Raw genomic sequence first — 27,823 nt, 5'->3', positions numbered from 1 at the left:
TTTGCAGAAAATCTTAAAATGCACATATTAAAAACACTCCTAGAAAGTGGTACTTGAAACGTCTAAAACTTAGGCATTAGATTGCTTAGAAAAATCCTACATTGCTCCTGTCACAAACACACCAAGACGACATATGTAACAAATTTTAAGAACAAGACAGGGCATCTGATAAATTCATTCTTGTAGAAAATACTGTAGCATATAATTCTTCTAATCCACTGCTGGTGAGTTAATACCACATAGAAATAAAGAAAGAAAGCAAAGCAATTATATAGCACGGGAAGATAAACACCATAATTTTCAAAGCTACAATAACTTCCTGTCAGGAAAAAAAAGAGTGATAATGATAATACTAAAACTACATTAAAATATACTTATACCCACTTACTCTACATTTTTGGTCCAATCCGGAGGGTTACTCATGGTCATAAATATGCAGTTTGTCAGAATAGTGCACATGATAAGCATACTAAATAAGGTAGCTTAGAATCAAGGAATATGACGAGAGACCACAATGGGGACTTGGAATATGGAATGATAACACTTGTTAAAATGATTTCAACTTTTCCTTATAAAATAATCCTAGAATTGGCTCCAATGCTTGGTGATTAAAGGAGCCAGATTCCACATGGCTAACCATGCAGTTTGAATCCTAGGCTGACTGGAAAAATACACTGGGTGCACGTGCCCATGTACTCAAAATCTGAACAGGATGAAGAAATGGAGTCAGCATTGTGGTGTGACCAGGCCCCAATGAAAGATGTTTTCTCTCTCTCCTTCTCTGTTTCTCTTTGGCAAGTGAATGCACTCTATGGCAAATTAAAAATAAAAATTTCTAAATGAATTTGTAGATTATTTTTTGCCTCTTGGAACAGGAGAGTAATAAATAAAAGTAATATAAGGAGACTCCAAAAAGCTCATGGAAAAATGAAATTAAATTATGCATTTATTTTGGTGCAAAATTTTTTAAACTTAATGCTTAGTTTGTGTTTTTTTTTTTTTTTCACAGTAGACACTTTCTGTTAACTTGTGATGATCCCTCATATGTGCTAAGAAACCTACACCAAATTAAATTGAAATTGATAAAATGAGGGACCAGTAGATGGTGGAATGGTTACATCACTGGACTCCCACATGATCAACTACAGTTTGAGTCTTGGACTTGGCAGCTTTAAACTCATGCTAGGAGCATGTGCGTATGCATGCTCTAAATCTCAAGAGGACAATGGAGGAGAACGGATTGCTGTGTGGCCTTCCCCCGGGTGTTGAGGGGAGGGCAGGGGGTTTCTCATTTTCTTCCTCTGTCTCTCTGGCAAGCACACGGATCTTATTGCAAAAATCTCTCTCTTAAAAAAACTGATAAAACAAAAACAGAGTCTTCCAAGCTGCAAAAGCACTAAAGTCTCTATTTGAATGACGTAACATAAGCTACACCTTAAATTACCCTTGTAAGTAAGCATATTGAAAAGGATATGAGTGTACTAAAATCTTAATAGATATTCTTCTTAGAGGACTGAAAGGAGACAGCAGGTACAAGGCAGGTGTGGCATTGAAACGGAAGATTGCTTTCCCTTTATTCAATACTATGAAAGTCTGCAGGAGGAAAAAGAAGACAATAAAAATTAAGAACCTAAAATTCAATCTTCCACACTAATATCAGCAGTTTCTTGGAAATCTTAAGCCATTTTCCACTGGTAGTCATACTAGAGAAGCACTGCCAGCAGACTCAAGACTCAAGCATGTGTCTCTAATGGCATCAATGTGGCTATAAATGTCACCTTGGCTAAAGACTCCCAAGTCCATTACTGCTCAGTAAATTAAAAATTGACCTACTTATGAACATGAGTTGCTTAGGGATTCCATGATACTGTGACTTCTCTTTTGCATATCCCTTCAATAATTACAGTTATTTGCTTCTATTGATATTAGCTTAAAATACAACTTTCTTCTCTTCTATTACATTGCATTTTAGGAAAACCAAACACAAATTGTCTCCCTCTTATTTTTATCTTAAGATTATGAAAATTTTAATTCTTACTGGTGGTTGTCATGGTTAGTAGCAAATGTTTCAAAATAAAAATTCTTTCAAAAACTAGTTTCATAAATTTAAGCAATGTCAGAGTTGGAAGAATCTTTCTAATCATCTAGTTAGATTTCTCTATTTTAATGGTGATAAAAATAAGAGCTAAAATAAAGTGACATCAAATAAAGAACGTCCTTACTATTAATGATGTTAATTTTAAAAGGTAAGATGAGTAGAATCAGATATTTATTAAGCTATGGTATTGTAGCCATTGCATATAAGTCACATTCTCCAGAGCTTTGGTATTTAGGTAGAACGAAAAACAAACAGCAGCAATCTCAAACTATTAAAAGAAAAACAAAACCAAAAGCAAGAAAACAAACCACAGGGACCAGCATTTGGCGTAATGGCTATATCGCTGAACTCCCATGTAGTCGACTGCAGTTAGAATCCTGGACCCAGTGGCTTGAACTCACACCAGGTGCATGAGCATGTGTACCCAAGATCCCCAGAGGAGAATGGAGGCGAAGGGATTGCAGCGTGGCCATTACCCCTGGGGGGGGCGTGTTTCTCACTTTCTATCTCTCTGTCTCTCTCTTTCTGGTGAGCGCACGCGCCCTATAGCGAAAACCTCTCCAAAAAAAGAAAACAAACCACAATATATTATTTTCACAGTCCTTTCATTCTGCTCCCCTATATTATATCATTTAAGTTGAAACATTACTTAATATAGAATTCACTTTTACATTAAAAATTAGTGTACAACTATGTTTTTGACACATCTCAGTGCATTGAGCTTTCTCTTTTTTTAAGGAGTTTTTGCCTTAGTGTGCATTTGCTCATCAGGGAGCAAGCAAGACAGAGACAGTGAGAGAAAAAGTCAGAAATCACTCCTCAGGGGGATGGTTATGCCACAGTCCTTTCTCCCCCATTCTCCTCCAGGGATCGGCCTGATTTTCAAGCCACCGGGTCAGAACTCATACTGTGGCCAAACATGTGGGAGTCCAGCAATGTAATCCCTAGGCCATTTGCTGGTCCCAAGTGCACTGTGCTTTCTAAAATTCATTTATCTACTCTTTGTATAATTGCACAGTGAGGAGCTATAGCTTAACAAAAAATGAAGAGTTTAAACATAAATGAAGTATGAAATATTCAAAGAATTTGCTTGAGCACAATAGCTTTAACAAAAGCAATATGTGGGGGGTAGTAGGTGGCATAGTGGTTAAGGCACTGGACTCCCATGTGGCTGACCCTGAGTCTAGTCTCAGACCTGGTGGCTTGAAAATCATGTTAGATACGTGTGCATGTATACTCAAAATCCCAGGAGAAGAATCGAGAGGGGATTGTGGCATGGCCATCTCCCCAGAGGGTGATTTCTCACTTTCCCCTTCACTGTTTCTCTCCTCTCTGGTGATCACACACACCCTATAGCAGAAACCTCTTACAAAACCAAACAAACAAACAAACAAAAAACAAAACACAATATGTGGCAGGTATCATACAGAGTGATACAAGTGGAAAAATATGAGAATAGAGGAAATAAACAAATGTTTGTTAGACTTATCAGGAAGACTTTATGACCATAAATCATCTAAACTAACATGAAAAATCTTATTATTACTTACCTTTGGCAAGTTCAAGTTGTCTTAGATTTAACAATGTTTTAGAAAGAAAAAAAAAAGAATTATTTTGCTATTTTAGAATTAAAATAAGCCACGTTCATTTGTATTAAAACATTGAAGAATGTTGGGGGTTCATACACATGGTAGTTTATCATCAACAGGAAAATAGGAATGACTATAAAATTTGGGGATTAGTTTGTTATGTACCAAAAAGAACTGTTTATTGAACAGTTTAAAAAGATGAAAGAAATAAAAGTAGTATGCCAATGCCAGACCAATTTTAATGAAGAATTAGTAGAAGTACATATTCTGAATATTCTGTGTGTGTATTTAAGTTAACATTGTGGTCATGATGAGCTTATGTACTAAATTCTACTTGATCTCAATTTAAAATGTGTTTTGTACAGAAGCAAGCAATGGAAACCCACTAATGAAGTCACAACGCACTCACTTTTTTATCTGCATAGTACGGGTCCAAGTCCTCCAGGGGCTCTGACACCATGCCTGGAGGAATGTCTCCATAGATGAAGGGCAGCTGTTTGCCAGCTTCCAAGTCACTGCTCGGCTTTGGGCCTTCTTCGTCATCATCTTTCTTTTCTTCTTTGGGTTCCTTTGCTTTTCCTTCAGCAATGCGTTGTTCAATGAGAGCAAGAGACTGCTTTGTAAAGTGGACAAAGCTCTGAGGTCCTGGAGGAGGCAACATTGCCATCTTTTCATCCTGTATATTTTATTTCCCTTTCAGCTTCTCACATAAGAGGCCTGGGTGGAAACAAAGAAAAAGAAAAGACTTAAATGTTTGACTTTTAAGAAAGGCATATTCCAAAATAGTAGCAATAGGGTGAATTGGTGGGATGGTGGTTAAGGTAACTGGATGTCACATGGCTAGCACCACAGTTCAAGCCTCAGACACAGTGGCTTAAAAAATATGCTGGGCATGTATGCATCTGTGCCCAAAAATCCTGAGAGTGGCGGAGAAGGCATTGTGGCATGGCCATCTCCTCTGAGAGGTGCTTTGTCACTTTCTGCCACTTTCTCTCTTCAGTGAGTGCACATGCACTACAGCAAATTAAACAAAAAATAACGGAAACAAAAAACCAACAGATTTGTAGTTTCAAAGAGAAACAACAGAGAATGTGTTCATAAAATTATCAGTTTAAGTGACTACTATGTGTTAGGCGATAACATCCTTTTTTTTTAAGTTAGTTTAATTCATGAGATAGAAACAAAGATAGAAAGAGACAGAGAGAGACAAGCACCTTCAACCGTGTCTAATGTCACTCTCTTCCCTCAAGGCTTTCCCAGCCAGTTATCACGAGTACATGCGTATACACATATTACACAGTTGCCAACCCCCGGTATCTCATATGGCTTCCAGTATTGCAGACCATTGTGCTACCCCTTTATCACTGCTACTAGGCCCAGGAAATGTCATCTTTATTTTTAAATTAAACTTAATACTTTAAAACTTTAAAGTTTTTTTTAAAAAATGACAATCTCCTGAGCAAAAAGATCTAAATTCCCTCTACTTTTTAATCTGTGTTCACTTTGGTGTGATTCAACTCAATTTTCTATTCAAAAGTCCTCATAGCTTTTCTTTTGGTAGAACCACTCTCCAGGTTTCGTATACCTCTTTGATCACCTGATCATCTTCTGTCTTACATTTTTAGCCACACTCTCTACTTTATGCTTCTCTCTCCTTTGCTGAAGCTCATTTCTATGAAATGCACATTATTTACCCCATTAGTTCAATATCTCAATACTGCTAAGAAGAGACATATATATTTTCTCAAGTTTATTTATTGCTCCCATCAGGAAAAGTGACAAAAAGAGCTATGGCACCTCCAATAGGTTCTTCATGCCACGATCCACCCCCAGCCTCTAGCAGCCCTGGATCATGTGGGCTTCTGGGCACATCTGTAACCTTCTCGTGTGTGTCTGCCTCACAGAGCATCACATTTTACCACTGTACTACCTCTGGCCCTGAAGAGACATATATCAATATTTTGATGGAAACTAAATTTAAAATAATTATTTTAAAAGAATGTAGTGAAAAATATAGGTTATTGTATGTGCACATTAAAAGTAGGTCAATTCTAAAAGATAAGGAGTAAATTATAATCCAGCAAGTCTACTGCAGGTTGGACATCTCTAATTTGAAAACAAAAACCTGAAATGCTTCAAAGTCTGAAATTTTGGAAGCGATAGCATGATGTCGCATGTAGACAATTTCACACCTGACCTTATGTGATGAGTTGCAGTCAAAATACAGGTGCACAATGCACAATGTATTCAGTATCCTAAAGAGAAAAAACCCTCCAAGCTCCCTTCAGGCAGATGGGAGCTTAGAGTCCCCTTCTAAGATTTTCATTATATATGTGAAAATATCCCCAAATCTGAAAATATCTAATATACAAAACACTTTTGGTCCCAAGTATTTGAGATTGTCAACCTGCACTATGTATATACTCAAGAAAATTAAAAACATATTTCCACTCAAAAATCTGTACCTAATTGTTCATAAAAGCATTATGATAGCATAAAAGAAAAAAGAACTTAAAAATCAATTGATAAATGAATAAACAAAATGTGGTATAACCACATAGAGGAATATTATTAGGCAATAAAAACACATAAGATACATACAGATACATGCTATAGCATGAATAATGGAAACTCTGTGGAATAAGCCATACAAAAGGCCGGATATAGCATGATTCCATCTATATGAGGTGTACAGACAAGCAAATTCCCAGGAAAAAAAAAAGTAGTTTATTGTTTGCCAAAGGTGCTGTGGTGGGGCAAATCTGGAATGACTGTTAATGGTTATGGAGTTCATGGTGAATGAGTACGGGATTTCTTGGGGGGTGTTAAAAGTATTCTAAAATTAGGTAATGATGATGGCTGCATAATTATGCAAAAATACTTAAAAAACCACTGAATTGTGTACTTTAAAATGATGGCTGATTTCCATGGTATGTTAATTACACTTCAATATAATTGCTTTAAAATCGTACTAAAAAAAGAATCATGAAATATATAAAATTGTTCTGAAAAAACATGCTTAGTGAAATGGAAATCAACCAACACATTTTAAATTTTCATATGCTCAATATAAACATAGAGTTGTTTTTAGGTCTAAGATTAATTCCTAAGAAACTAAGGTTTAGTTCTAGCTCTTAAGGACCAAGTGTGGTATAGTTTATGCAATTTTCAAAATCTAAGTGTCTAGAACTCAAAAGTTAATGGCCTTTTGAAATTTATACTAGATCAGTTCGAGAAATGAAGCAGTGAGTGCAGTTGTCCCTGAAATTTGAAGATTCCTTAACATTTAATTTGGAGATTCCTTAACATTTATGGAGTTCATCAAGGTGAGGGGAAGGGGTTTCTGCCTCAATAGACTTTCAGTGTAGATATACCTGGGCCCTTGGAGAAAAGATGGCTTAATAACTGGCATTTTTGTACATTTTATATTCAACTGGGATGATGTCACCTCTTTTAAAAATAATTTGACTGAAATTTGAGTAAATAGCTGTCATAAATGCAAATATGCATCACCACTTCTACCTTTCCAATATTTCTTTTTTTCAATTTCCCCTTCTTTTTTCTCTCTCTCTTTAAGTGGGTGTGTATGTATGCATGTATGTGTGTGTGCATGTATATGTGTGTGCATGTGTGTGTGTGTATAGGCTCAACACACGATTTTTGAATGATAGAAACCTACATATAAACAGCAAGGTTGAAGAGGTGATCAACCTCAGCGATAACCATATATGGACAAAATTTCCCTGAGCAAGCTAAACTAAGCATCTACTTAATGTAACAGTCTTGAAAAGTAAATTGAAGAGACCCTGATCAGATCTGCCATCATCCTCCAGTTTTGAGAGGGGAAATTTTCTTTCATTCTACTAGTTTAACAGCTTCCACAAGAGCACTTATAGTGGGCATCTGAGTTTGCTTGGAAACTATAGTACAAGGGTATGGAATGGTTGGATAGCAAAATGACAAAGCCTCAGTGGGCAATATAACTAAAATGGAAGTCTGTACTTCTCCACCATGCTCAGAGAAGATGCCAAGGGTGGACAGAATCTAAGACAAATTTCTTTCCCCTTTCCTTTCTGTGAGATAGGTAAACAGGGATCTTTGTCAGCCATCTAGACTGAAATTCGCTATTTCTGGTGGGATAAATATTCAAATGAAAAACTAAAGCTCAAACATTATTTAAAAAAGAAGATGAATATTTATACAATGTGAAAGTAGAGAAAACTTTTTAAGCATTACACAACAGGTGCAATTTATAAAGAAAAAGAGTGATAGATTTAACCTCATAGCAACGAAAGTTTATAAAAGTGGAAGGCATCTACAAAACAGAAGGAAATATAATACTAACATAAATGACAGAAGAATTTTTTTGTTAGTGAATAAAGACTAAGAGGTCCCAATGCAAAATTTAGCCAGGAACAACATAATTATAAGAAAACACAAATGATCAATAAATACTTGAAACCATGTCAAACCTCAGTAGTAGTAAATAAATGAAAACTCAAATAAATGGGACAATAAATTTAGCCTGTTCATTTAGCAAAGATTTTAACAGAAGTAAAAGTGATATTAGAGAGTGTCGGGGGAACCACTGACCTTGTCCAAATAACAGAAATAATGCGCATAAGATTTTTGAAAATAATTCTGCAATATCTTTCAAAAGTCTTAAATATGTTGATTCATTTTTACTGCCAATTAATTTCCCTTCTAGGAATTTATTCAAAGGCAATAATCTCAGATGTCCTCCAACATTTATGAGGATGTTTACGCCAATGAGAGTCCAGCAACATAACCATTACGCCATCTGCTGGTCCTCTTCTTATTAATATTACAATTGTATTATCTTTAGCGTGAGATTGTAACTTTGCATACAAAGACAATCCTTTTGTGCCCTCAGATCTGTTTTGCTGACTCATCATTTATCTCATATTAGAGAATAGTTAGGTAGCTATTGAAAATAAAAAAGTTAATCTGTTGTCCTTGCATATAACATCTCTAACAGTTAAACTCGTTATGGGAATATTGATTCTGAATTCTTTTCTTATCATATATTATCTGAGTATGCATGTATGTATGTATCTATATCTGTCTATCTATCATTCATTCATTTTGTTCTTTATACATTTTTCAGTAATAGCAATAGCCAGCTTTTAATTCATGACAATGATCTTATCCTATGTTTATCACTCCCTGACTTCCAAATTTCTATTACAACAAAAACAAAGATGTACAGTAGGAAATACCTTCATGACATCACTGAAAATCACAGGAAGAAACCAAAGAATTCACACAAATCTGATGTACAGGAAGCAGAAGAAATGATACTAGTGAGAAGATCAAATCAAAAGCCAAGTCCAGGAAACAGCAGATGGTGTAATTTTCACATTGCTGGACTCCCAAGTAGTCAACTACGATTCAACTCCCAGACACCACTCCTTAAAAAACCCACTCCCAGTGCATGTATGTGCGTGCCCAAAATCCTGAGAGGAGAATGGAGGAGAAGGGATTACATCATGGTCATCCTTTCTGGTGGAGTAATTTCTCATGTCTCTCCAGCAAGCACATGTGCCCTATAATAAAAATTTCTAATAAAAAGAAAAAAAAAAGCCAAGCCTACAGTCTAAAATCCATCTGGAGAAGTTAGAACAGAGAAAGAAATATGTCTTTCCAGAAGAGAAGTCACAGAGTTGGTACATATGGGAAGTAGATCAGAAAAAAAGTTGATTAACTCAAGGATATCTGTTCACCAGCATCACAGTTCCTCATGTCCTCCTCTTAAATCAAGTATGAAGCAAGCTGGTTTATCTCCAACCTATAAGAAAAATTTGATCTTTGAATTAATTGAGGTAAGACATCTAGGGTGTCCATTTCTATTCTAGTTAGAATCAGGATGCAGTAGACAGAAAGAAGGACCCTTGTTGGCTGTTTCTTGCTTGTACACAATAAAACATAGCCTTCCTATCAAGACACCAGTCATGTACACAGAACTTACTATCATCTCTCTTTTCCAGGGGAATATTTGATTGGAAAACATACTTGCATGAAGGCAGAAGCAATGCTTGTCAACAGCAACCTAGTTTTTCATTCATAAATATGACTTGTTTATCAAGGATACATTGGTACTCAAGGACTACAAACATAAAACTGAAGGACTGAGAAGAAAAGACCACACTCAATTACAGAAGAAAGAAAAAAAATCCAGCAAATATGGGGTCATGTTATGAGGTTAAAATGGCTGTTCCTAGAAAAAGTTGAGGAGATAGACAATCTATTATAGAAAGAAATAGGCTATCACCAAAATCACTGATTCTTGATAATTAGGAGGCATGGCTGTCAAAATACAAATTTTGATAGAATTTTTTTTTCTGAAAAGAAGTTGGAGTCAGAATTGTAGTTATCTTTCAAGAATCCTTTACCACAAGTAAGCATTCTCAGGTGTTGGAGACATTCTACATTTTGACAGGTGTGATGGTTACACAGATATATATATATATATATAAAAGTAGAGAAAATAATGCAAAGGAATATCAAAGTAAGATTCAGTAGATACAGAATAATCAGGGAGTCTGACATGACTTTCATTTGAGTTTCCAAAATAGAGAATACAAATAGAAGAGAGGAAATAGTTCTAAAAATAATAGTAGAAAATGAATTAATATTCATCAGGTTAAAAGTAAGGAAAAGAAAAACATTTGAAAGGATTCATTCTAGAGAAAATTTACAATTCCAACACTGAAGACACACTTTTGAAAACTTCCCGAAAGAAAAACAGGAAACTTATGAAGGAGTGAGAATCAGAGTCCATCAAAATTTCCACAGCCATATTTGAGGCTAGAACACAGTGCTCTCAATGTGTTGAGAGAAAAACATTTTGAATTAAATTTTGTCAGACTACAGATTATCAAGTGTGATGTCAAACAGAACTTATTTTGAGGTATAACAGGACTTGAAATTTCCTTCCTTTTTCTTTTCTTTAAAAAGATACTTAGGATTTAGGAAATAAAAAATATTTCTAAAAAGATATATAATAAACAATCCAAATTAGACTATTTCACAAATAGCATAAGTGAAAGAAAAAGGAATTTAATTATTCAAAAAATACAAACAGCTATCTGATATAATAATTGTCTAAATAGAAAACAAATCAAAATATGGCATGAGTTTAACCAACTGGCAAAATTAAGGAAGAGAAAGTCCACTTGAGTTTGATATGGTATTTAAGTAAGAGACATTAGATGAGATTTAGTTTCCTTTTCTGTGTCAAATCAAGTTACTTGTTTTAAGTCAGAAAATATTGACAAAATTATATTGTCAATTGTATGTTTATCATTTTAAAAATATGCTATCAAAACATATAAATAAATTTAAATATGGTTATAAAATGTGTGTATGTATGTGTATTCTATTTAAAGGTGTAAGTTCAACTAATAGAATTTCTAAAAATAAAAACATTAGAATTTGAGAACAGAGTAGAAAAAGAAAGCTTTGAGGGAATAAAATAAATTCCTTATCTTTCAAATTAGAAAGATAAAAGGAATCTTTTAACATTGATGAAATGAAAGTCAGATATAAGCATATTATTTAAATATGATGGAAAATATAAGAAAACCTAACAAAAAAAAAATGGAAAGGAGTAGTTACCCCTTAAGGAATGGCTGAAAGGATATGTCAAAATGATTAAAATTTACTACCATGTACATTTGTTGATTTCATACTAAGATTTATTATTATAAACAAAGACGACCTGTAAAATAAAGGAAGATATTCTACCTCTTCCTGGAGCTAAAGAAACTAACAAAAATGCTGTCTTTATCAGGCTCACAAAGTATTAACTACTTGCATAGCTCGAGAATTCCATATATTAAGACTCATTATTTATTCAATAGCTCACTTTGGGGTAAATTGAAGATAATTTATCATTTATTTTATTAAAATCTCTCCTTCAAGGGACCAATGTGGCACACCATGAATCCCCAGAGTAAAATTTGTGTCTTCTACTTTCTCTACTTAAATGAATACTGAATACTTCATCAGATGCTTTCTGTGGCTAGTTTGCTGAATGCATGGTTTTCAACGACATCAACTTCATAGCATCTGACAAGATATTCTATAACTAGCTTTCGATTTGGGGCATTACAGTATAATTAATAGCAAGAACTCATAGTGTGGAATTAACGAGTTTTATTCCCTACTATTTTCTTAAGTGCTCATGTTTTAAAAGCTCTTTCACTTATGTTACGTAATAGTAAAATGGCTGCTGAGTGACATGTGTCCTGAAGGCTGCCAAAACATGTATTTGTCAGAATGAAGTTATATTCCATTGAGGTTCTTGAGCAAGGTATATTGAAAATTATCACCTATATAACTTTAAAAAATACAAATTCCAAGTCTTACTCAAGTGATGCTGAAAGGAAAATTTCAGGGGAGGGCCTAGGCTTATTTATTTATTTATTTCAAAAGTTTTTTTTTTTTTTGTCATAGGGTATGTGCACTCGCAAGAGAGAGAGAGACAGAGAGAGACAGAGAGAGAGAGAGAGAGAGAGAGAGAGAAAGGCAGTGAAAGGGTAAGTGAGAAAACATCTCCCAGGAGAGATGACCATGCTGCAGTCCCTTCTCTTCCATTTTCCTCCTGGGATCTTGGGCACACGTATATATGCCCTTGGTGTGATTTTCAAGCAACTGGGTGCCGGACTCAAACTGCAGTCAGCCATGTGGGAGTCTAGCAATGTAACTACTACGTCACCTGATGGCCCCTGTTAATTTTTAAAAAGCATGAAATAGAGATTTGAACCTCCCATTAAGAACCTTTTTTTTTTTTTTAAGATTTTTGCTATATGGCATGTACTTTCACCAGAGAGAAATTAGAGACAGAGAGAGACAGTGACAAGTCACCCCCCAGGGGGATTGTATACCACAACTCCTTCCTCTCCATTCTCCTCCTGGGATTTTGGACATGCACGCACATGTACCTAGTGTGATTTTTTCAAGTCTCTGGGTCTGGAACTCTACCTGTAACTGCCAAGTGAGATTCAGCCACCTTAAACTTCATGCCACCTGCTGACTCAAGAACCATTTTTAAAACAACAAATGTGTTCAACCAACTATATTAGATGAATACACATAAATTAACAGCTAGGTTACCTCAATCAATAAGAGAAAGGAAAGTGAACTAAGGAGTAAAAAGCTTTTCTTATTTTGTTTTATTGGAAGACTAGGAAATGTAAAACACAAAAGTTTAAAGTTATCTTTAAAACATAATATTTTTAGAGAGGTTTTGCTATAGGGCATGTGCACTCACCAGAAAGACAGAGAGAGACAGAGAGACAGTGAGAAATCACCCCCCGAGGGGCGATGGCCATGACACAGTCCTTTCTCCTCCATACTCCTCTTGGGATCTTAGGCACGCAAGCACACACACCCAACGTGAGTTTAGGCCACCGTGTCCAAAACTTGAACAGCAGTTGACTAACTACATGGGAGTCCAGCAACATAGCCATTATGCCAACTGCTGGTCCCTAAAACATAAATCTTTAGGGTTGGCCTGTGGCATGGTGAAGATGGCAGGATCCAGCATGGCTGACTTCACAGGTTGGGGTATTAGACCTGGCAGCTTATAAAACACTCCAGGTGTGTGTGTGCCTGCTCAAAATCCTGAAGAGGGAGAAATGGAGAAGGGATTGCAGTGTGACCATGCCACCATTTGGGGTGGGGGCGATGCTTTCTTTCTTTCTTTCTTTCTTTCTTTCTTTCTTTCTTTCTGTCTCTCTACGGCCAACACACTTGCCCTCTGGCAAAATTTAAAACATGAAAAATATGTAAAACTCCAAAGTTTTCGACTTAAAAACTTAAAAAGATAAACATAATTTCTGTTCAATAAAAAAAACACATATTTTAAATTCTGTATTATTCTCAGTTAAAGAAAAGAGTGGAATGAGGGGAAAAAATGATTGAATTTTTTTTAAGAAAAGCATTTGAGGGAATAGGAGATGGCATAATTGGCTTTATGTTGCTGAACTCCACGTAATCAACCACAGTTCAAGTTCCAGATCTAGCAACTTAAAACTCACACCAGGAACATGTGAATGTGTGCCCAAAATCCCGAGAGAAGAATGGAGAAGGAATTGCCACATGGCTATCCACCAGTGATTTCTCACTTTGTCTGTCTGTCTCTGTGTGTGTGTGTGTGTGTGTGTGTGTGTCTGGCAAGTTCTGAAGCCCCATAGGAAAATTCTCTCAAAAAAAAAAAAAGAAAGAAAAAAGTGTCTGCAGGACAGAAGGAAGATGATCAACAAACCTAAAAGGAGAAGAGAAAGTAACAGGAGGAAAAGGAATGTAAGAAAGAAGAAAGATCTTTGTCCCTTAGAAGAAGGTCTGCATAGATATAATGCAGTTTGAAAGCAAAGCAGGGCCAACAGGTGGCATGGTGGTTAAGGGACTGGATCCCACACAGCCAACTTCGATCTGAGTCCTGGACCCGGCAGCTAGAAAAACACACCAGGGGTACGTGTATGTGCCCAAAGTCCCGAAAGCAGAATGGAATAAATCCCAAGAAAAGAGAGTACAGTGTGGTCATCCCACCTGATAGCTAATTTCTCACTTTCCCTGTCTCAGTCTCTCTCTAGCGAGTGCACATGCCCTATAGAAAAAAATAACAACAAAAAGTCTTCAACATGTTAATTTTGACTTTTAATTCTCGACATTTTAAGTACCATTCTTGTCATTCACATTACTTCACCCCTACTAGACCTGGTGGCCTCCATTTTTGTATCCTTTGTTTTCTCCGTGCTTATTTTGTGGCATACAATGCTTCTCATCCTTCAAGCCTGCCAGCCCTAATGCAACCTTAGATAACCTATTGCTGAGCAATAAACAAAGAGAAGGAAGAACTATTGCTGCTATAAAATAACCAATAATTATATTTAGTCTTTCTTAGCATTTAATTTTAAAAGCTGATTTTCCAAAGTTCAGGAATAAATGATACCATTCAAAAAAAGACAAAAGTATTGAAATAACCATATATTTTCTCAGCCTAAGAACTAAAGATATGTTTTATTTATAAAACACTCTTTAATAAAATTTATATTTTTAAAAAATAATTTCCCACTTTATATGAGTCTCCATGGTGTCTTTTTAATTTTGAGGTTTTGCAAAATATTTGAAATACAGGCCGATTTCTATTGCATCCAGTGTAAGATGGATAATGTCTTTCAGGAATAGTTAGTATATGCTTGAAGTGCTCTTATATTCAATACAAGAAACTCCACACTGGTTTCAGTAGTTCACAGATCAATAATTATCTTTACTTTTCCCATCACAGTTCCTGCTGCACATTTTACAGCTATTGGCCATACCCAGAATGACCATCTCTCTGAGTTTTAGTGTCCCGGTGTGAACAATTGAGTTCATAGTCACCGCTTTAAAGAGCTGTTTGAATTGGGATGGTTACATATGTGTAAATTACTTAATAGAGAGTTTTGCACATAGAGTATAAATGGAACTTTTAGTATTATTTGCTTGCCTCAGTTTTCCCTTTGAATTCCTTGCTTTAGTCAATTTCATTATACTTCATAATCAAACTCTATTAATTACATGGAACCTGAGGACATTTCAATTTATAGGGGTTTATTAACCTTTTAAGCATGAAACAGTTCACAAAGATACATAATTTTACATAGAAATTTGATTTAAAGTAGTGGTTTAAGAACAAGTTCTAGAGTTAGACTGTTAGGGAATTGAATCCTCGGTTCGCTACTCACTATGTGATACTGAATATCCCAGTTATACAATTCTTTTGAGTCTAAAAAAGTTGAATCAGTTAGAACATTACCAGTTAGTGGAAAATATGTTAGGCACTACAAAACTCTTCTTAGGGTGAAGATTGATTGCTATACAGCTTAGATTGCTGCTGACTTTCTTTTAAGCAAATTCCCATTATTTCATCTAATTGTTTTGAAACTTACATGAAAACTTTCAAATTATTTTTAACTATACTAAGTTATATGACTCAAGAAATATCACTAAGATTTTTAATGATTTTTTAATTGAATCAATATTTATGAATACACTCCAAAGGAAATAAATTCCAATGTTTGATTTAACTTCTGAGATATGTTAGGTATTATTAATGGAATCTCTGAACAGAATACAAGAATGATTCCTTCCTTCAAGAAAATAAATAATATTAGGCATGTACTTGCTCATGATCTGGGGTTGGCAGAGAGAGTCCAACACCTTACCACCTCCTGGCCCCTCTAAATTGTTACTAACAGGATAAACTGGATGTGGGTTATATGAGAACTCTGCTATCTGCACAATTTCTTCATAATCCTATTCTAAAATATAAAAATAAGATTTAAACAGAACAGGGGCCAGCAGTTAGTGTAATGGCTATGTCGCTGGACTCCCATGTAGTTGACCGTGGTTCGAGTCCCGGACCCAGCGGCTTAAACTCACGCTGGGCACATGCGTGCACATGCCCAAGATCCTGAGAGGAGAATGGAGGAGAAGGGATTGTGGCATGGCCATCCCCACTGGGGGGTGATTTCTTACTTTCTGTCTCTCTGTCTCTCTCTTCTTTCTGGTGAGCGTACGTGCCTTATTAAAAAAAAAAAAAACTCTCAAAAAAAAAGATTTAAACAGAAGAAAATCACACATTTGGAATTATACTAATATTATATAAAGTTAAGACTATTTCAATAAATTTGAATTTATTAAGTAAATTAATTGGTATTCTCTATATTATTTAGAGTACGCCTAAGGGATAATAGGCTTACAAATTTGAACTTCTAATTAAAATGGACTATAAGTAATATATAAAATATGTTTTACATAGTATAAAATAACATTACTTTAATCGATAGAAGATCAGTTAGAAATATGGCTCAATTTTTTCAACTCATTATGCTTGTGAGGATAATTTTCTATAAATGTGCCCTCCTGGGTCAGCAATAAGCTTACAACTTAAAAACACAGAACTTTCCTGGAGTCGCAATGTCTGAGTCTTAATTATATTTGAGAGTCATTATGACTAAGTAGGCTAAAAAAAATACATCTGTAAGGGATTCCATGTGTATTTTCTTTTAGAATAAAGACAGTTTAACACACTTGATAGTTGTGAGCATACTAAATATTTCTTAAGTGGTTAAATTAAGGCTTTATTACATATCTGTCTTAATGATATTAGGGCTCTCTTTGGGTTTTTGTTTCACTATGGGACTCTGGGGAAACAGGAGATAAAAGAAACCTCTTTGACTCAAATTCTTACTTTACTGGCATCTGGGCATCTGATGACATCATCAGAGCAGGACACCAGACAGATTCACCCTGGCTGTCCAGGAGACAACCATGGCTTATAATCATAAAAGCCCCTTTTTGTCACATAGCATTAAAAAACCCTCTCCTACATTAAGTGACATTGCCCTCACAAATTATCTATTATTAACATCTAAAATCCCATAATAAAAGAAAAAGACATAATCAGAATGGATGAGAGAGGCAATGTTCCTTTCCAGGATGAACTATTATGCTATCAGCTCTCTTCCATAAGACCCAAGAAACTTCCAGAAGGACCTGGAAGCTATGCTATATGTCTGGGCACCAAATGAAGTATTGGGGCCTTTCTATATCCAACCTCATACATGACTGGAATATCAACATTATAATAATCCTATATATTAATAACTAGTGAGATAAAGCTAAAACATTCAAAGACAATAGGAAGTGCAGTGTTGTCACTGAATAGCTCTACACTTTAGATGTTAGAGGACAGAATATGAAGGAGGAAAAAGAATAATGAAAGTAGATTTGAGTCCAGTCGTATCTTCTTCCTGAATTGTAATTAAGACATCTTAATATTTTTATCAATTTAGATATGTGAACACCTGATAATATCCTTGGAGGAAAAAAATAGACAGTTCTACCTTAACTGTAAGGGTTACCTTAGAACCTTAGAAATCTGATCTCGTCCTTGGTTAGTATGACCATAGCATTAATTTTCCAAACTAGGGTATTTTATCAAGAATAACTACTACACCACATAGGACACCAAGACAGCAGACATAGATGGGGACTGTTCCAGGCAAGCTTAGATAGATGCTTATCTTATTTTTGAAAGCTCCTTGGAGAAATTCCTAAATAGGACCAAGTACCTAGCACTACCTGGTCATACTTTTATTTTTTTAATGTAAATAATCTGATCTAACCATCTTGATCACTATTCTTTTTTTTTTTTTTTTGAGAGGGTTTTTCACTATGGGGCACGTGTGCTCGCCAGACAGACAGAGAGAGACATAGAGACAGAAAGTGAGAAATCACACCCCAGGGGGGATGGTCACGCCACAATCCCTTCTCCTCCAATCTCCTCTCGGGATCTTGGGCACGCATGTACACACGCCCGGCGTGAGTTCTAAGCCACCGGGTCTGGGACGCGAACCACGGTCGACTACGTGGGAGTCCAGCGACATAGCCATTACGCTAACTGCTGGTTCCCATCATTATTCTTTATCAAGGTTGCCACAGTTATTTTGCTCTTCTTTGAATGATGGATTTTGTAGATGCGCAATAGCGCTAAATAAACATAAGAAAAATTCATACTTAAATTATTACTATTTAGAAATCCTGTACTTGCTTAAATGACATCTTAGTGAGTCCATCTTCATGAGATCATTCAGATAATTGGATTCTCAACTTCAGGTCAAAGACTAGAATCACTGTGAGTATATTGAAGGCAGTTTGGGCAATGCATTTAGTATGCCATAAAAAGTTTTTGAATCCCCTTGACTAATATTTTAATTCACTTGCTTTCTTTCTTTCTTTAAAAATAAAATTTGCCAGTGGGCACATGTGCTCATTAGAGAGAAACAGAGATTCAAACAAAGGGAGGAAGAGAAAGCAGCTTTATAGGAATTGGGCCCACCACAATCTTTTCACTTCCATTTCACCATCCTGTTGGGATTTGTGGCATGCAAGCACATGAGCCTGGCATGTTTTCCAAGTTACTGAGTTTGGACTCTGACCTCATAATGAGCCATGGGGAATCCAGCTTCTTCAATTACCAGGCCATAGGCTGATCCTAATTTTCCGTATTGAAGTTTGTTTTATTTTCACCAACATAAATACAATATAATCTACTTCACAAAGGAAGCAGCTCAAATCTTGGCAGACCTCATGACGTATCCTGAATATAGGTTTATCATTTTTAAAATTCCACTGCTAATGCTTTATTTTACCCTTTTTCCAATCTAGGTTTAGTAAAATACATTGTTATAATATGTTTTAGTTAAGGATTTAAGTGATGACTATATTATTTGTTTTGTTGCTGAAATTTAAAAATTAACCAAAACCTATACACATAAATATGGAGGAAGGAGACTGGACTTAAGCTAGACTTTAGAGATTTAGCCAGTCCTTTTCACTAGAAAATTAGTTTAACCAAAAAAACTCTACTCAGTTTCACTGACCCTGATAACTCCAAGTCATGCCTCACATCCCGTCAGTACTAAGAAGCTTTCTGCAATGAGAGAGTTAGGTATACTTACCTCTCTTTAACATTTAAGTAATGTTCATAATATATAGCTTGTAATGATTAGAATTCTGTATGACTATATTTTAGAATATGCATGTTTCTGGGAACTTCTGTCATTGTGAAATCCTAGAAAGCAATGTGTCCTTAGCCTGTAACAGTGCTTAGAACAAACTAGACCAACCTTTTGATTTTGTAGACCTTGTCGTCCCAGACAACCCAGAATATAAGAGATGGTGAAGCTATAGTTTAAAAGTAAGGAGATCTCTGTTTTCATCCTAGTTTACCCTGGTTACATAGTTTGTTTCATTCATAAAAAATTCATTGAACTATATACTTTGGATATATATATTTACATAATCATGATATCCTTGGTAACACTATTGAGTTTTGTTATCTCAATATTTGTGTATATCATGGTACATCAGGAAAAAAATTAAAAGATTTTTTTCCAAGTATATGTATATGTTCATTAAAAAAGTGAATGTGAAATTCAAAAAAACAATGCTTTCTCAGAAATTTCAGACTAAGAGAATTCATCACCACTGAATTATATACCAAAGGAAGTTATTTTAGCAAAAGGAAAATATCCTAAACAGAAGAATGGAAATGTAGGGGAAAATGAAGAAATCTGAATGGATAAGTGTTTGTATGCATAAAAAATGCTATTGCTTGGAGCTAGTAGGTGGTGTGGTGATTAAGGCACTGGTATTTTCACATAGCCAACTGCGGTTCAAGTCCCAGAGATAGTGGCTTCAATATCATGCCAAGCATGTGTGTGTGCAGGCCTAAAATCCTGAGGGGATAATGGAGGAGAAGGGACTGTGGTGTGATGATCCTCTCCTGGAGGGGGTAATTTCTCACTTTCCTTCTCTCTGTCTTAGTCTTTCTCCAAGGAGTGCATATGCCCTATGGTAAAATCGAAAAACACAAACAAACAAACAAGATAACAACAAAGAACAAACTTTTTTTCCTCTAAAAATGAAAAATGACTTGAGACCAACAGTTGGTGTAATGGCTATGTCACTGGACTCCCATGTAGTCACCCGTGGTTCGAGTCCCATACCTGGTGGCTTAAACACATGCTGAGTGCATGTGTGCACATGCCCAAGGTCCCAAGAGGAGAATGGAGGAAAAGGGATTGCAGTGTGGCCATCCCCCCAGGGGGGTAATTTCTCGCTTTCTGTCACTATTTCTGTCTTTCTGGTGAGCGCATGTGCCCTATAGCAAAAACCTCTCCAAAAAAAAAAAAAAAAAAAAAAAGACTGAACAAGAAAATAATGATCACATTTTGTGGGTTTTAAAGCTATGTAACTATGTAGGATAAAATGAATTCATTTGTATATGTTGTTGAATACTTCAGCAGTATACATACATTTAGATTTCTCCTACTCAAATTTTTTTTTGGAGAGGTTTTTGCTATAGGGCATGTGCACTCACTAGACAGAAAGAGAAAGAGAGACAGAAAGTGAGAAAGCACCCACCAGGGGGATAGCCATGCTGTAATGCCTTCTCCTTCATTCTCCTCTTGGGATCTTGGGCACACATGTACATGTGCCTGGCATGAGTTTTAAGCCACCGGATCTGGGACTTGGATTACAGTCAACTACATGGGAGTCCAGCAACATAACCATTATGCTAACTGATGTTTCCTCCTACTCAAATATTTTGACTTTCAATTATTTCAGTCTATAACATTCAGGTGGTTTATTGCTAAAACAATATCTTTCAGGTTAAAAAAATGCAGATAGAATTTTTTCTCTGTTGTGTAGAAAACACCATCCATGAATTCCTGTAATATGTACTCTACTATAATAATTTCCTTTTTTAAACAAACGTCTTTTTTAAAGTCCTCTTTGAAAAAGAACTATTGATTTATTTATATCCATTTGTTATTATTATTTTTTTAATTTGACCAGACAGAGACAAAGAGAGAGAAAGGGAAACTGAGAAAGAAAGTCGTCAGATCCAGGACTCCAACAATGACCTGCCATGTAGAAATCCAGTGCTTTTAACCATCACGTCACCTGCCAGCCCCTTGAAAGTCTTTTTGATAACTGAAATGTAATTAGAAAATTATCTTAAGTGACTATCTATCACCTAAATTTCTTATTTGATTACTATAAGTATTAAAAATTTAATGCCATTATAATAGCCTACTAGGAGAATTAACAGAATATATTTTGAGTGTTTTTCTTCGTTAAACTAAAAAAATAAGGCAATAAGACCTAATTATTATATGTTTCATTGTTATTCACATTAGTAAGACAAAACTAAGGTAAACTTAATTTCAAGATCACCCCCCAAGGAGTTATACAAATAATGGTTGTATGTGTGAAATTGTACAATATTAAAATTCATTTAATAGGTTCATTCCATTTTTTTTACCCATCAACGTTTTTTTAAATGTTAGTGTGTATATTTGTGATATACAACATGATGATATAAGATAGATATAGAGATAGGTAGATAGATAGACAACAGATAGATAGATGCGGAAAGGTTATTATAATGAAGCAAATTAACATAGCCATTATCTCACATGGTTTCCCATTTCTTGTTTGTGACAAGAGACAAATATTTTTAAAGTGCTAAATACAACATCAGAGGCTGAGGGCACAAATACAATGTAGGCAGTCTTGATCTTTGTCCTGTGGGGCTTATAGTCTGTTGAGGAATATGGGCAGGTAAACAATACACCTATCTTATGGAAGCAATGAGCTCTCACAGGAAAAGCACCTGACTTGGATTTGGGAAGAAAGATTTGGGTAAGGGAGGGAAGATGAGAACAAGTGGTCTGTAACATGACTTGAATCTCCTAATTCCTCTTTAGACTCTTATTCATAATCCTTAAGATTGTTCATTGTTTGCAATGGTCCAGGTGCTGTTTTCATCATTTTTAGGTTTTTCCCCAGTTTGATTATTTTCCTTGCTCTCAACTTTTTCAAACAACACAAATCATCTCTGGCTTTGTCCTTCCATAAAGTTTGCGATGTAGTTTGTAAGTTTATTTTTTTTTTTAATATTTTGGTTCCATTCTTGGATTTATTTAATCTTATACTATTTTAAATTAAATTTTTAAAAGTTTGCACAAAGCTAGCTTACTTTGTAAAAATTAAACAGCAATTTAGCTATATTTGAAAAAAATAGAACCGATGCTCCCACATCTATTGCTTTGTTTAACTTCAGGTTTAGAGAATTAAACTCATTCATGGCTCACACCATCACTGACTACGCAAAGCTTCTCGGTTGTTTTATTTTTTTCCATCATGCCCATATTTCAATCCTGCAATTCCACTCACTTGCCATTTCCATCCCTAGACAACCAGTTCAATGTGGAATTTCCCTAATTTTTACAGTTTTTATTCATTTATTTCCCAACATATGTTTAATACTTTACCCTCATTTTTGTCTTCATTCTCTTTGATCATTTCTTCACATGACAACAATTTAGAAATGGAGAATAGGAACAATTCTGTCTTTTATTTAGCATGACTGACTTAAATATGTGTTGTGTTTATTACTCACAGGTTAGCAATGTCTTTGTTTCATATATGTTATTGGTAATGGGACATACATTTTTATTACTGGAGAGCTTTCCAAGTTTTTTTTTTTTTTCACATATATGCAATAAGATATAAAAGCACTTATAGTGTCTTTGTTCACAGACTGATCTTTAATACTCTGTATTGGCAATATTCAATAACCACTTTGTCATCAACAGTCTCAGTGTGGTCATGTATAAGGAGTTTTATGTTACCTCAATACACTTGCATATTTCAGAATGAAGCAGTACATAAATATTTTTCCAACATATTCATATGATTTACTCTTATTATTGACTAGCTTATCAAACAATCCAGTAATCTAAATAATATTTCTATAAGAAATACACCTCTTTTTTGTGAAATGCTGTCTCGTTATCTTCTGGTAAGGCAAAATATTGTGTTATACTTCACTGTTTAACGTTAGCATAATTCATTGCTCTTTTAAAACTTTTGTTTCATATTTCACTCATTTTCTCAGTACTTTGATAGTAAAAGTTAAAAACAACAAAGAAAATACCATATATATTCACATATATGTCCAATAATCTGACATTTTTAACTTAAAATATTATTTACAGATTGAAGGTTTTATTTATTTAATTTTATTTAATTTATTTTATTAATTTAATTCATTTATTTATTTTAATTTGACCAGAAAGAAACGGAGAGAGAGAGAGAGAGAAAATGGGAAAGCAAACCACCAGGTCTGGGATTCAAACTCTGATCAGCCATGTGGGAGTGTCCAGTGCCCTAAACCACCTTGCCACCTGCTGGCGCCCACAGACTGAAGCTTTGAACTTGTTATGTTTCACGCTTCATCATGTTTATGGTTAAATAAACAACAAATTTATGTCTGATATGGCATAAGATCTGAGAATTCAACAATAAAACAAAATGCCTTTCCTTCTATGTTAACTTATTTTTATACTTAACCTTTTAGTGCATTATTTTTTGTATTCACCTTATGTCTTCCTAATACACTAATATATAGTTCATTCACCAAGTCATACTCAATTGGTTCTAAATTACAACTTCACAAATTAGAAAAGCACCACGTGTTTTCTATTATCTAGTGAGGTAGGAAACACTTTATTGCCACTAGATGGCACTTAAATTCACATGTAAGATGACACTAATTTGAAGGCAAATGCCTTCCTTTGCTTCAAGTATACAAGATATACGTGCTTCAACTATTTAATGTCTGAGTTACAATCTATGTTCCATTTATATTGTAAAATATATTCCATGATGGTCACATCTAACCTATTTAATTCTTTTGTCCATTGAATAATCATTAAGGAGAAAACATGTTCAATATTAGCTTTATAAAATGAAATTTGGAACATGTACTGAAATAGGGTCAACAATTCTTTTTTTTTTTTTTTTTGAGAGGTTTTTGCTATAGAGCGCATGTCCTCGCCAGACAGACAGAGAGAGAGAGACAGAAAGCGAAAAATCACCCCCCAAGGGGAATGGCCATGCCTCAATCCTTTCTCCTCTTGGGATTTTGGGCACGCACACACATGCACCAGGCGTGAGTTTTAAGCCACCAGGTCCAGGACCCGAACAGCAGTCGACTACGTGGGAGTCCAGCAACATGGTCATAAAGCTAACTGCTGGTTGGGAGTCCAGCAACATGGCCATAAAGCTAACTGCTCGTTCCTATAGTCAACAGTTCTAAGATACTTTGTTGCTAAAGTAATATTCCATGACAAAACATGTTTTTGTATTCTTCAGAATTCGGTTGTATCTCTTGACCTACAACTTTTCAAAATATTGTCCACCAAAAAAACAGTCTCCTTCTGTATTTAATTTCCTTTCTCTTTGAGTACTTAAGAGAATTCCTCTTATTCCATTTTAGTAACATTCATATAAAAAAATAAAATTCTTCAAGGCATAAGATCCCTTTAAAAATATTGTCAAAATAAATGCCATAATAATTACCTATGTAAAGGTAGACTGTTTCCCCCTTTTATTTTACATTTTTTTAAGAGAGATTTTTGCTATAGGGTGCATGTGCTCCCCAGAGAAACAGACAGAAAATGAGAAATAACCCCCCAGGGAGATGGCCATGCTGCAATCCCTTTTCCTCCATTATCCTCTTTGGATCTCGGACATGCATGCACATGAACCCAGCATGAGTTTTAAGCCACCGGGTGGGAACTCAGTGACACAACCATTACACCATCTGCTCCCTCCCTTTTTCTTTTAAAACAAATTTGGCATTTAGAGATAAAATTTTCACTATTTTTTTCCCTGCATTTAAGAAGACGTTTTAAGCAATAACCATCTCCACTCTTCTTCCCAACTCCATAATCCTATTGCTAAGAGATATTGAAAACTATGAACAAGAAATAAGTCAGCTCTACATAATGGGTTATTTTAAAAGTTAGCAAGAATTTTGGGGACTTTTTCTTCAGAATTAAAGTATGATTTAGTGCTTTAAACAAAGTGAGGGGCATCTCACCTGTATTTGTTAAAGAGAGCCAATGTTTTTTTTTAAAATGTGAGACTACTGAAAAATGCTGAATATGTACAAAAGTATAAAAATGCTTTGATAGCAATAAATGCTGAAATAAAAGAATATTTTCATGATAAGATTTGATTGTCAATATAAAGATGACAGATGCAGGGAACCAGCAGTTAGCGTAATGGCTATGTCGCTGGACTCCCACGTAGTCGACCGCGGTTCGCGTCCCGGACTCGGTGGCTTAAAACTCATGCCAGGCGCGTGTGCGTGCATGCCCAAGATCCCGAGAGGAGAATGGAGGGGAAGGGATTGTGGCGTGGCCATCCCCCCTGGGGGGGTGATTTCTAGCTTTCTGTCTCTAATGTCTCTGTCTGTCTGGCGAGCGCACGCGCCCTATAGTGAAAATCTCTCAAAAAAAAAAAAAAAAAGATGACAGATGCATTTGAATACCATCATGTAGAATGCAACAGAAAAGTCAACACTGTTCATAAACTCGTTTTCACTTCGCTTCAACTTTGAATAAACATTTCACCTTTGTGCAGACATCTAGAATTTGTATTATCTCAATAAAAATAAGTGTAATTTCAGCATGAATTATTAAGTCAATAAAGGGTCTTTACAAAAACTTGCTTTTGTTTCTTTTTTATAAAGAGTTTTTAAATTTTTGTCCATGAGCGAGAGAGATGGGGGTGATGTTCACTCTCATCAGTGTCTCAATGCTGTGGGTCTCCCCCAGCTTCAGCCAGTCCAGATCATAAGCACACTCAGGAAGGTCTCCAGATAAAAACCTGGAACCTCCCCATGTGGGTCAGCCTCACAGAGCCTCATATTTTACTGCTATATCACCATCTTGCCCTTTGCTACTGTTCTTGGTGACTCATAAGGAAGGGACATTACTAATGACAACTTTGTGAGCAAGACTTTTTATTAAAAAAAGAAAACCCAAGGAAAGGAAAACAATTTTTTTCCAAATTATGATGATTTGAACTTATGGATATGCCTTAAAAAGATGAAACGTTTAACCCGTGACAATTTCTATAATAGTGAATAGGCTATTGCAATTTTTATTGTTGCAATTTCTTATTGTTGCAGACTTTTCTCTATAGCAGTTAAAATTTGTGTACAGTTTTTTTTTTTTTTTTCAAGAGAGGTTTTTGCTATAGGGCAGGTAGGCTCGCCAAAAAGACAGAGACAGAGAAACAGAAAGCGAGAAATCATTCCCCAGGGAGGATGGCCATGCCACTATCCCTTCTCCTCCATTCTCTTCTTGGGATCTTGGGCACACACGCACATGTGCCCAGCATGAGTTTAAGCCACCGGGTCTGCGACTCGAACCAGGGTTGACTACATGGGAGTCCAGCGACATAGCCATTATGCCAACTGCCGGTCCCAAAATTTGTCCACAGTTTTAAAACTTTAAAAAATATTTGTGGTAAGGTCAGCTGGTACCATAGTGAATAAGCTGGCTAGATCCCACATGGCCAGCCACACTAAGTATTGAACCTAGTGGCTTGCAAAACACAGTGGTCCATGGGTTACATGTGCCCAAAACCTCAAAAGGAGAGTGGAGGAAATTCTCTCAGAAGATGCCTTTTGACTTTCCCTTTCTTGGTTTCTCTCTGGCAAGCTCATGTGTCTTATAGTATATTTTAAAAAGAAAAAAATAATGTAATGATACTTTGGATCATTTGAGATTAAAGACCTGTGATTGGTATACAAAGTAGAAACAACTACTGTGACTAATTTATTTTTTTCATTTGAATTTCTCTTACTAAAAATGTTATTTTACGGGGCAGTATGGTAGCCTAATGGCTAAGGGAACTAAATTCCATATAGCTTACCACAGTTCAAATCTTAGCCCTGTGGTTCGAAAAACACATCTGGCACATGTGTGTGCCTGCCCCCAGCATCCTGATGGGATGGAGGAATGGAGAAGGATTGAGGTGTGACCATGCCCATTAGGGGCTCTCGCTCTCTCTCTCTCTCTCTGTGTGTGTGTGTGTGTGTGTGTGTGTGTGTGAATGTCTTTCTTTCTCATGAGAATGTGCATGTGCTCTAGCAACTAAAAAGTTATTACATCACTTTTTTTTTTGCACAATTTGAAGACATTGTACATCTCTCATCTTACCTACTGCTACATGCTGGTTTACATCTGACTTCCCACCATTTTCAACATTGAATGAATAATCACATATTGTACAAAGAGCTTCAAAGGGAGCTTTTCTTTGCTTGATGCATAGTTCATAAAATACATCATGAAATTTACATTGAATTTTGACATTTGGGGGTTTACATATACACAATAAAATAAATGGATAATGGAGATTAATACAGGAAGTGGAAATGCTGAATTTGATAATTTCACAGCCTTGGCATTGTTCTCACTCACAGATCCAAACTCATAACTAAATGTAAACAAGGGTTGAATTGTTGAATGGGTTGCAAACTTGTGACCTAACAACAAATCGAGTTGATACCTGACACAAAAAGTATAAACTTCATGTTTGCCAGCAAGGGAGAACAGAACTTGTGAGGTATGATCTCATGGCACTAAGTCAAAACTGGTGTTACCTAAGGTTTGAGGAACTTTCTGAAGCAGGA

At 35.6% G+C, this 27,823-nt stretch overlaps 1 protein-coding gene and 1 long non-coding RNA gene across 2 annotated transcripts in view; one reads left to right on the top strand and one right to left on the bottom strand.

The window, feature by feature from the left end:
• Nucleotides 1-9,887, top strand: part of LOC102488272 (uncharacterized) — a 110,784-nt gene extending 100,897 nt beyond the window's left edge. The window contains exon 3 of the long non-coding RNA XR_335294.1: nt 9,696-9,887. This is a non-coding gene — a long non-coding RNA (uncharacterized LOC102488272). The remainder of the gene's footprint in view (nt 1-9,695) is intronic.
• SCN9A (sodium voltage-gated channel alpha subunit 9) overlaps nt 1-27,823 on the bottom strand; it is a 185,277-nt gene that overhangs the window by 102,340 nt on the left and 55,114 nt on the right. Inside the window, exons 2-4 of the mRNA XM_006153578.3 lie at nt 4,097-4,404; nt 1,475-1,593; nt 389-478 (exon numbers count right to left, since the gene is read on the bottom strand). Coding sequence (XP_006153640.1) covers nt 389-478; nt 1,475-1,593; nt 4,097-4,354 — 467 coding nt within the window. The 5' untranslated portion in view covers nt 4,355-4,404. The remainder of the gene's footprint in view (nt 1-388; nt 479-1,474; nt 1,594-4,096; nt 4,405-27,823) is intronic.

The sequence above is a fragment of the Tupaia chinensis genome, unplaced genomic scaffold (assembly GCF_000334495.1).
Source record: "Tupaia chinensis unplaced genomic scaffold, TupChi_1.0 Scaffold000381_1, whole genome shotgun sequence".
In the NCBI taxonomy this organism is placed as follows: domain Eukaryota; kingdom Metazoa; phylum Chordata; class Mammalia; order Scandentia; family Tupaiidae; genus Tupaia; species Tupaia belangeri.
Note: the sequence above shows the minus strand (reverse complement) of the source record. Positions and strands in the feature narration are given on the sequence as shown.